At 39.6% G+C, this 10,964-nt stretch overlaps 2 protein-coding genes and 6 non-coding genes across 8 annotated transcripts; 2 read left to right on the forward strand and 6 right to left on the reverse strand.

The window, feature by feature from the left end:
• Positions 1–3,473: 3,473 nt before the first annotated feature.
• On the forward strand, positions 3,474–9,016 carry LOC107988369 (collagen alpha-1(XXI) chain-like). Its single transcript, XM_025054664.1, has 3 exons — positions 3,474–4,107; positions 7,241–7,414; positions 8,507–9,016. Exons 1-3 carry the CDS (start codon positions 4,063–4,065, stop codon positions 8,657–8,659), a joined length of 372 nt encoding a protein of 123 aa, XP_024910432.1. The 5' UTR covers positions 3,474–4,062; the 3' UTR covers positions 8,660–9,016.
• On the reverse strand, positions 4,355–4,426 carry trnag-ucc (transfer RNA glycine (anticodon UCC)). The gene has a single exon. It is a non-coding gene; the product is annotated as a tRNA-Gly (tRNA).
• Positions 4,710–4,781, reverse strand: trnag-ucc (transfer RNA glycine (anticodon UCC)). Its single transcript has one exon. It is a non-coding gene; the product is annotated as a tRNA-Gly (tRNA).
• On the reverse strand, positions 5,041–5,112 carry trnag-ucc (transfer RNA glycine (anticodon UCC)). The gene has a single exon. It is a non-coding gene; the product is annotated as a tRNA-Gly (tRNA).
• Positions 5,513–5,584, reverse strand: trnag-ucc (transfer RNA glycine (anticodon UCC)). The gene has a single exon. It is a non-coding gene; the product is annotated as a tRNA-Gly (tRNA).
• Positions 5,924–5,995, reverse strand: trnag-ucc (transfer RNA glycine (anticodon UCC)). Its single transcript has one exon. It is a non-coding gene; the product is annotated as a tRNA-Gly (tRNA).
• trnag-ucc (transfer RNA glycine (anticodon UCC)) lies at positions 6,091–6,162 on the reverse strand. The gene has a single exon. It is a non-coding gene; the product is annotated as a tRNA-Gly (tRNA).
• LOC112486875 (collagen alpha-1(X) chain-like) lies at positions 8,857–10,204 on the forward strand. The gene is made up of 5 exons (XM_025054674.1): positions 8,857–8,892; positions 9,113–9,166; positions 9,579–9,632; positions 9,870–9,923; positions 10,012–10,204. The coding sequence occupies exons 1-5, from the start codon at positions 8,857–8,859 to the stop codon at positions 10,090–10,092; spliced, it is 279 nt and encodes a 92-aa protein (XP_024910442.1). The 3' UTR covers positions 10,093–10,204.
• The last annotated feature ends 760 nt before the right edge of the window (positions 10,205–10,964 follow it).

Consider the following 10,964-nt stretch of genomic DNA (forward strand, 5'->3'; position numbering starts at 1 on the left):
GATACCTAAGCCCAAACTAATATTATTATCGCCAGATACTCTAAGTTGGGTAGTTGGGTATCAGAAATAATAAAAAAAAATGTATCCAACCATCTTAAGATTACATATAAGAATATAATATTGTGCATAATGTAATAATAGTATATTAAATGAGGGTAAATGAAGATTGTAAGTGTATGTTTCTTGTTTTTCAGACTGAAAAGAAGATAAGCATTTAACAGGACCATGTTCATTTGGTCAGCATGGAGTGCAGTATTAGTGCTGACTTACATAGATGCTGCAGAAGACGGTGATGTCCGGGCAGGTAGGGAGGCTGGAGGCACTGTAACCTAAAAAAAAAAAAAATCAAATTCATTATTGACTACATTTTTCTTTTGACTGTAGCTTATACTGACATTTTCTTTCCTTAAATTTACTGCTGAGTTTTGATTCTCCTCACGTGTGTGTATGTTTGTATGTGTTCGTAGGGTGCAGCACAGCAGTAAATGACCTTGTTTACATTGTCGATGGCTCGTGGAGTGTGGGGGTCACTGACTTTGAAAGTGCCAAACAGTGGCTCATCAACATCACGAGCCAGTTTGACATCAGCTCACACTACACACAGGTACTGTGAATACACATTCCCTTACACACCAAAATAAATATTTAACCCATGGTCTGAATTATTGAACCTCTTGGCCATGGTGGAGAAGGTCAGAGGTTACAGCAATTGCACTGTGTCTTTCTGGCTCAAAAGAAAGTCTTTTATAGGATACAGTTGAAAGGAACTTTGGTACTGTATTAGAAAGTCAGGAGCTGCAGAGAAGTAGTTGAGGTGATGAGTTGAGCCAGACAATAGTTGCGCAGTCAGAGTGACAGATCGGTTCAAGATGTAGGGAGATTACATCAGGGTTTCACTCTGAGCCCTGTTTCTGACTAGGTGATGGACAGGCATCAAAGTGTTTTTTTTTTCTAAATGTTCATAATGTTTGCAGATGACATTGTAATCTATATTTAGAGTAGGGAGCAGGTGAAAGAAAACCTGGTTATTATTATTGTTGTTAACCTGGTAATTCAAGAGGAAGACATTAGTCTAATACAATGCTTTTCAATGGTTTTTTCTGTCATGCCCCCCCCCCCCCTTGGGGACAGAAATGTTTTCACGAAAAGACAAGATAGATAAGCTAGATACAGAAATAACTTTATTAATCCCTCAGAAGTTCCCTTTCAGGAAATCAAGGCTCCAGCAGAAGCAGTGAAGCACTGTGAAAACAACAGGAATAGACACAAGAATGTACCCAGAAAAAGACAAGAATAGCTATACACCATTGAAAAAAAAGAAAAAAAAAACACTCGAAAATTGTGGATATATTATTATTGTTGTCCTGTGTATTGTTATTATTAAGTCTATGCATATAGTGCAATTTCATTTTGATTATATTCATGCCGTTAATTTAAATTTTAAATTGTAGGTTGGGGTGATCCAGTACAGTGACACACCACGTCTGGAGATTTCTCTAGGGGCACATCAGACTGGGGCAGAGCTCATCCAGGCCATACGTAGCATCACCTACCTTGGAGGAAACACACAGGTAGGCTTGTCTGTTATCACTTTTTTAATTTTAACATTTATTTTAGTCAATTTATCTGCACTCATTGGATTAAATTGTAATAAGTGTTGGCATGCAGTACCAAACTTCACGTCTTTAAATTGTTGTTCAGTTTGCACCACAAACTTTGCACGCCACTTGTTTATGTGCTGTGTGTACATGGCGTATATTTCTAAACTGCAGACAGCGTGGGGTGCAGTACCGTCTTAGTAGACATTTTTGTTGTTGGTTCTTTCTTGACCTTTTGAGTGACCATAGCTAGAAAAGAATAAAAGTAAAATAAAAGGTATGTTTATGACATTATTCTTTATAACTGTGTTCCCACCAGCAACAGAGGTGTCTGGTCCTTAAGTTAAGAAGTAGAAATGTAATATTATATTTTGTATTTTTTTATAGGGAGCCATTACAAACAGCACTACAGCATCTTTGTCTCTTTCCAGGACATATCTTTTTGTTACAATATCTGACATTCATGAACCATTGCGCTTGAAATGTTGTACTCAAGCAGGCTGCAAATTCATGAAAGACGTCGTTGGTATTAATATAGCAATACTCTCTTCAGTACATAACCGGTGTTTTAAAATGACAGGGCTTAAACTGCTCTCAACTCTCGCTGCCGTGTTCTCTCTCTCGCACCCCTCACACATATACGCACACAGACAAACATACGCTACTAGTATAACGCACAGTAGCCTACCAGAAAAATCATTGATCGCTAGTGGTATGAACTTTGTTAGCCCATAAAAATCCATAAATTAGCCGCATTGTTGTTTAAGCCGCAGGGTTCAAAGCGTGTGAAAAAAGTAGCCGCTTATAGTCCGAAAATTATGGTAATTATAATTGACCTATATAATCCACAGCACCCCTGTGATCCCTGTGCACTAATATATTTAATGTACTGTATATATTTATTTCTTCCAGACTGGAAGGGCCATTAAGTTCGCTGTGGATCACGTTTTCTCCTCATCACAACGGTCCAGCCAGGTCAAGAACCGTATTGCTGTGGTGGTCACCGATGGCAAATCTCAGGACGATGTGGTAAATGAGGCACTGTCGGAGAAAAAGTCGGAGAAAAAGATATTCAAACTTAATCTTTGTGTAAATGTTAGCGAATGTAATGTTAGCGAATGTAAATGTTGAAGGCCAATTTAAGGCTCTATTGTTTTCTAAGGTGGATGCCAGCATGGAAGCACGTGCAGAGGGCATCACTGTCTTTGCGGTTGGCGTTGGAACGGAGATCACCACATCAGAGCTGATATCGCTTGCTAACAAGCCATCTTCCACTTACGTCCTGTATGCTGAGAACTACACCAACATTGACCATATACGGGACTCCATGGAGCAGAAGCTATGTGAAGGTCAGAATTTTGAGCCGAGGCATCAACCTAAAGTAGCGGTTCCCAACCTCATTTGGCTGATGACATCATTTATTTTTTTCTGGAATTAGTTTTTGATCATTAGTGTTTGAGGCATGGGAAGTCAAGTAGCTGCCAATTGTGCCGTCGCGTGATCAAAGCAGTCAATCAAGATGCGCCAGTTCAGATATTTTTATATGCTGCATTTTATTTAAAATTAAACACATAGTTTTGCTATTATCAATTACTAGACATCTCCTGAACACCATCTGAATTCCAGGTGACCCCATGTGGGGTTGCTACCCCAAGGTTTAAAAACACTGGCCCAAGATTTATCAAGCTTTAAAAGTTCTTTTAAACTTATCTTTTATCATTTTCCACACCATCTATTGGGGAAACGTGGGTGTTGCAGGGAAAATGCTGAACTATAATGATAATATAAATAAATTATATAATTTGGAAAAGTTTGGCGGGCCAGATTAAAAAGCTGAACAGGCCGCATCTGGCCTTAGTTTTTCAAGAATGCCAAAAGTGTCTCAGCTCCACACATTAGACGATGGGAAGTGTACCAATAAATTGCATGAGTAAAAGTCCAGTACATATCCAAATAATGGAGTCAGAAATTGAAATATTAATTTAAATTTTAAATTTTATTTTTAGAGTCTGTCTGTCCAACCAGAATCCCTGTGGCTTCTCGTGATGAGAAAGGCTTTGAGTTGATGGTGGGTCTGAATATCCAAAGAAAGGCAATTAAGATCCCCGGCTCTTTGGTATCGGAAATAGCATATTCTCTTACTGCCTCCACTGACATCACCGAGAACACCAGGTACTGTTAAGTACAAATGTATCCTCAATGTTTCAGGAATCTGGGTTGTGTTCCCTGCATTTGGCTGTCAAAACTAACACATTTTTATATTTTTTAACTTTGTTTTTATTGAAGGGATATTTTTCCAGAAGGCCTGCCTCCATCCTATGTATTTGTAGCCACCCTACGCCTGAAGGGCTCATCTTCCAAGACAACCTTTGATCTTCTGAGGGTTCTGTCCAAGAATAAGGAGTTTCAGGTTGCTGTGACGCTAAATGGAAAGGACAAAAGTGTCATCTTCACCACCACTAAAATGAAGGCGAACGAGCAAAGAATCACTTTTCATACTGGATTTCAGGTTAGTGTACAGATTTTCCTTCACTGGTCCAGGTTCTTGTTGGTAAAACACATTCACAGACCTCCAAGCTTTGAGTTCATAGTTAAATTTAAAATCCTCCTCTGTGGAACTACTATGAATAAAAATAACAAAGATTTTAATACTTGTTACAATATCTTGAAAAACTACACTTCAAGGATTGTGCCCGAGGTTGTCAGTGATGTGTGCAAGCTAGAAAACTAGAGAGTGCTTTCAAAGCATAAGGCTTTGCGATGGCTGGGAATCGAACCCAGGTCAACTGCTTGGAAGGCAGCTATGCTCACCACTATACCACCATCGCTGTGGTTCAGCCTCTATCTATAGCAGCGTAATTGACGAGAGGTAGGAGGGAGTAGTAGAAGGAGACACCTGGAAGAGAAAAGGGAGAAAAGTGCTGAGACAGAAGAATGTTACTGTGACTGTAACAAGTACGAGTAGTTTCCTCCTGTAAAACTCTGTATCATTTTTACTCAGTTGAAGAAAGTCACATGTGTAGATTGTTCTCTTCTACCTAAACTGGTTTCTAAGTCTTGGTAAAGTCTATAACTCAGTGGATTTTGGAGTTTGGTTAAAAATCATTCAACTGCGATGGCCGGGAATCGAACCCGGGTCAACTGCTTGGAAGGCAGCTATGCTCACCACTATACCACCATCGCTGTATTTCAGACTCTTTGTATAGCAGTCTACTTGACGAGAGGGAGTAGGGAGTAGTAGAAGGAGACACCTGGAAGAGAAAAGGGAGAAAAGTGCTGAGACAGAAGAATGTTACTGTGACTGTAACAAGTACGAGTAGTTTCCTTCTGTAAAACTGTGTATCATTTTTACTTAGTTGAAAAAAGTCACATGTGTAGATTGTTCTCTTCTACTTAAACTGGTTTCTATTGGATTTTGGAGTTTGGTTAAAAAATATTTAACTGCGATGGCCGGGAATCGAACCCGGGTCAACTGCTTGGAAGGCAGCTATGCTCACCACTATACCACCATCGCTACGAGCCAACAAGGACTTCTCTCAAAACAGCAGCCTGCGTGAGGAATTTACCCCAAGGAGGAGGAGGGAGGAGTAGGAGGAGACACCGGGAAAGGAAAAGGGAGAACAGTACTAAGACAGAAGAATGTTACTGTGACTGTAACAAGTGCTGTTTCCTCTTGTAGAACTCTATATCATGTCTGTGTTTCTCACTTTTTCCTATTATTCTCAGTTATTACATACTTTCAATAAATCCTATATTTCCCCCTGACTGGAGCTGCTGTAAGCCACATAGCAGCAGTATCACTTTCTGTTACATCTAGGTCTATTGAAAATCCTCCAATCCACTGACATATTTTTTTATATACAGTGGTAAAGGAAACAGCTAAATACATACCATCACTTTAAAGTTAACACCTATGCGATGGCCGGGAATCGAACCCGGGTCAACTGCTTGGAAAGTAGCTATGCTCACCACTATACCACCATCGCTATAGTCTATGCCCTTTTCTCTTAAAACAGAAGTGTTCTCAAACATGTAAGTGTCTTCTTTTTTGTTGTTGTTTTTTTAAAGTTGACTTAACAGTGATAGGAATTCAGAGGTAACTGTCAGACCTCCAACTTGGAAAAGGTTGCTAGATTGCCATTAGAATTCAAAGGTTCTACTAGAAAAGTCAGGGTGAAATATAATGTTCATTGCTGTGCAATGACTATGTATGTTGACCTTATAGCCTTGTAAAACTCCTGCCTCATCTCTAATTATCTCAGGCAAGAACCTTGCAAAAAGTGTAATGTATTTCAGTAGAGAGCTTTTGCTTAAAGTACAGCTACTGCGATGGCCGGGAATCGAACCCAGGTCAACTGCTTGGAAGGCAGCTATGCTCACCACTATACCACCATCGCTGTGGTATGTATCTTATCCTAACTATAAAAGAATGTATGTGGAATATTTCACCAGTAACAAGAGACAGGAGAACTTTAGTTAAAATACAAGGCTTTGCAATGGCCGGGAATCGAACCCGGGTCAACTGCTTGGAAGGCAGCTATGCTCAACACTATACCACCATTGCTGTATGTGAAACATTTCTTTTCTTCAAAAATACTTGGGGTCCAGCTTTTAAAAGATTTTGTTTGACACCCCTGTTGTAGTCAAAAAAAAGGTTCCAAGGACTGGTCACATATGGACTACAAGCTCTGGTGGCAAACATAAAATTATGTGGTGGGCCTTATTCGGCCTTGAGTTTGACTTATGTGACGTAAGTATCACATGTACATTTTTATGTGAAAGTGGTCGAGGTCAAACTGATCCTTGCTTGAACATTAGTTGAGTTGTGATATTGACATCAGCACTCCAGTTCTCTGCTATTTTCCTTCTGAAACAATACAGTGTAGCAAGTGGATCTCTCCTAGTCTTGTTTTTCACTTGCAGGCTGGCTGCAGTGAATTGACCCGAGTGAAGAGCCAAGCTGGTAGTACTCTCACATCATCATTGTCCGTTTGATTGAATTTACAGTGGAGGCAAGTCTCAAAGAAAATGTTTCCCGCTCTAGACCGCTGTGTTTATTTTGTGGCATCTAGCCTGTGGATGTGTAGAACTTGGACAGCGTTCCTGTGTTTCCATGGCAGCGCAGGCTAATAATACATCCTGCTGGATGCCTGGACTTTTCCCGAAGTCTCCTAACGCTGTCTGTCCTTACACACAGTATACGTTGGTGTTTGATGTGATTTGGTTTGATGTGGAATAAGGTACAAGTCTGTGAGATGTAATTTGGAAATGATGACCATGGACCAGTCGCCATGTTACAATAGCTGCCCTGTTTGGTCTCCGTGTGTCTGTGTGCTTTAAGACTTAAAGCCTAAATCACTCCTGATGGGAAAGCGGCTCACAGTTCGTCGCGCTGTTTGTCTCTGGGTATAAACTGTTTGCGGAGCGTTTAGGAAACACACATTTGTGGCTTAAACTGTCAAAATTAGATGAAACGAAACCTACAGAGGGTGGGAGACAGGAATAGAAAAGTGAGAGGTTTCGACTCAATAATCACAGTATTTACAGCCAGGTGCTTTGATGAACAGAGCGGGAACAAAGGTGCGTTTCAGTCTCCAAAATATGAAGCTTTTTTTTTATTATTCATTTGTGCTTGTTTTCAGAAATTGTATGACGGAAAATGGCATCAGCTCAAGCTTCTAGTGAGGCCAAAGCAGATCACGGGTTTCCTCGACGATCGACTGATCCAGGAAAGGAAGCTTGAGCCGATGGAGCCCATTTATATCAATGGCGAGACGCAGGTGGCAAAGAGGAGAGAACACGACATCACTGTTCCTGTGAGTACATGCTAAAAGTCTTAGTATGAAAAATAAAATAACATAATAATAAACGAACTAAAACCATGTTTAATGTACTCTAGGACAGGGGTCCACAGCCACTAGGGCGTGGACCAGTACTAGGCCACAAAGAAATAATAAACCCAACAATGTCCCTAGGCCACAAAGAAATAATAAACCCAAAGTCAAACAATCACTTCCAGCTGCTCCTACCTTCACCTTGACTTAGTCACAGTGTTTCTCCTGTACCGTAAGCCCTCAAACTAGCTTTAGCAACAATTAATATAAAACAAAGCTGCATTTAGAAAGAAAAGGTAAAATGACAAGGTACAAGAAGAAGAAGAAGCAGTTGCAGTAGCAGTAACAGTAATGGCATGGTACTTTGCTGTAAGTGAGTGAGTACTGTAAAAGTGCTAAACAAAAAAGTTTATTTGATTATCTGCAACACCAGGCACTAGACACCACAAAGAAAAGTGGGGAGAAAAATGCATTTTTGCCCCGCTACGGGACAAAAGTCAGATTGACAATTGAAGAGAGCACTAGTCTTAGTTTAGATTAGATTAGATGAGATGGTATGGGGATTAGATCAGATTTGAGTCGATTGGATTGGATTGGATTAGATTGAATAAATTCAGATTAGATTCAATTCTATTCAATTCTATTAAATTTTATTATATTATATAAGATTAGATCAGATTAGTTTAGATTCCATTAGATTAGATTACATCAATTTAGATCAGATTAGATTAGATTGGATTAAATTAGATTAGTTCACATCAGATTAGAATAGATTAAATTTGATTTGGTTAGATTGGATTAGATTAGATCAGTATAGGTTAGGTAAGATTAGTTTAGATCAAATGACATCAGATTAGATGAGATTAGATTAGATTTGATTCCATTACATTGGATAAGATTAAACTTTATTAGATGGGATCAGATTATGTTAGGTTAGATTTGATTCGATTAGATTGAACTTTATTAATTGGAATTGATGACCTTGTCCGTTAATACTCATTAACAATCAAACGATTTATGTTGTTTTTGTTGTTGTTGTTATCGTACCTGACACGGGACTCGGCTACTACGCAGGTGGATATTCAGAAGCTGCGTCTGTACTGCGATCCCCATCAGAGTGAGAGAGAAACAGCCTGTGAGATCTACTCTGTGGTAGGGGTCACAGTTCAACCTCAAAATTCACTTTGTTTCTGTTTTTTGGCACATTTTCCGAGGTCAGAGTGTTAATATGGTTTGTCCATTCTCTCTGTCTCTCTCTTTTTTTTATTCCTATGTGTACAGGATGATGAAAGGGTGAGTGGCGTCCCTTTGTTTACCTTAGTTTTGCAGACAGCAGCGAAAAGGCAAAGTAAGCTACTGCAATATTCAGCAGTGTTAATGTTTAATATTTCTTCAGTGTCCCCTGAAACGAATAGCCACTGTGGATGAGGAAGACTGTAATTGTGTTGTCGGACCACCTGGTCAGCGTGGGCCACCAGGACGCATGGTAAAACGCACACAAACACACTCTCATCCTCCAGAAATCACTCAGCAATAATGTGGAAATCAAATGGACCTGTTCAATTCTATTGATGTTTTTGAAGACTTTTAGTATTATTCAACAACTATCCATCAATGTCACTTACTAGTTTCAATCCCAAATAACAATGTTTCTAAAAACGTATCACCATAATACTGCAGGGAGGCAGAGGAGAAAAAGGAAGGGAAGGACCACCAGGACTTGATGGTAAGCCTGTAAGTGTTGATCAGTCCCTTCTAATGTACATTTTAGCACAGGCATGGGCAAACTAAGGCCCGGGGGCTGGATGCGGCCCATTCAGTTTTGTAATCTGGCCTGCCAAACATGTCCGATCTATATAATTGGTTTGTTTTGTGAAAAAGTTCTGCCTTTTTCCTGCAATGCCCACATTGAGAAAAGGCTAAAAGCATTTTAGCATTTTATCCATTATGCGTGACTTTTACACGACATTTATCTTACTTCACACGAACGCTCAACCCATCTGCTCTTGACCCGGCCCCCCTGTCAAATTTTCGGACCAATTGTGACCCGCGAGTCAAAAAGTTTGCCCATGCCTGTTTTAGCCTCTTCACACATTGTTGCGATCCCTTCAACTGGCTTCACAATGTGTGCGTTTGTCACCACCAGGGTAAGAACGGCAGTCCAGGGAAATCTGGCCCTCCTGGATTACCAGGATTGAAGGTAACACTGGTTCATAATATAGTACTTTTACGATACTGGATTATACTGTGTTCTGTAACAGACTTGACTCTATCAGTGTACGGAGTTACTGGTTTTATTATAACAAATAATGTTAGCTTATTGAAATATTTTTTGTGTGTGTTGTGTCCAGAAGTCGCCTGAAATGACATTCATACAGTAAGTTACCTGAGTGTATTGTATTGAACTCTTATCAACTGTCTTCTTGTGGCTGTGCAGGGTGATGTTGGCCCTGCTGGACTGAGAGGAGAGCCTGGTCCACAAGGAAGCATGGTATGTTCTGGCAATATCTACAAAGTGGTATTGTATGTGTGTATTAATATCTAATTATCGAATTATTATTTTTTCCTGGGTTGCTCAGGGAGAGAGAGGAGAATCAGGCTTACCAGGAGAACCAGGCCCTTCTGGACCAAAGGTGAGTTCACATGGATTTAACCTGTAATATTGTAATTGTGAACCTTTTAGCTTTTAGCTAAACTTGAATATAATGCATATACAGTATTAGGCTGTACATGTGATTATCAACTGGCGTCCTGAGGGCCGAATCAGGCCCGCCAAACCGTCCAATCCGGCCCATGACTGGATTTCAAAATAAATAATAATGCTAGACAAAAATGTGATTTTTATTTCATTTTATTTGACTGTCTAGCCCCAAAGGTGTCCAGAAAAAATCTGGCTCTCCGGTAAATATAGTTATACCTCTTGGTATATACTGTAGTCTGTGTAATATACATTTACACGTATAATATATCTTCATGTACATTTTGGCTCAGAGTGCAAGCAGTGCCTGCTAGGACACTTATGTAAATAATAGCCATCTGTTCTGGTACCAGTATGACTACTGTACCTGTCATATTTGCAAATTGCTTTCTATCATAACATGTCCTCTGACTGACTGGTCACTCAGTCAAATTTAGCAAATACAAATATAATCAATATTTGAATGCCAATATATTGTTTTGTTTTTTATGTTTCATAAAGGGTCTGCCCGGAAAGAGAGGTGAACCAGGAGCACCAGGAGAAACTGGATCAATGGTATGTTGCTGTTTACAACTCAAAGCTAAAAATTGGAATGATCCGTATTAAAAAAAAAATCTAACCACTGTTTTTGAAGCAAAGTGTTGAGATTATAATGCAGTATCTGTTTGTTTCCATTACAAGGGAGAGCCAGGAATACCAGGCACTGGTGGACTGCTTGGACCCTCAGGGGCAAAGGTCAGTTTTGAATTTGAATCACTGGTCACACAGATTTTAAAAATATCCAAGTGTGTCCATAGACAATGGTACTATACATTTTCTTGTGTTCAAATTTAC

The sequence above is a fragment of the Cynoglossus semilaevis genome, chromosome 3, assembly GCF_000523025.1.
Source record: "Cynoglossus semilaevis isolate Cse_v1.0 chromosome 3, Cse_v1.0, whole genome shotgun sequence".
Taxonomy (NCBI): Eukaryota; Metazoa; Chordata; class Actinopteri; order Pleuronectiformes; family Cynoglossidae; genus Cynoglossus; species Cynoglossus semilaevis.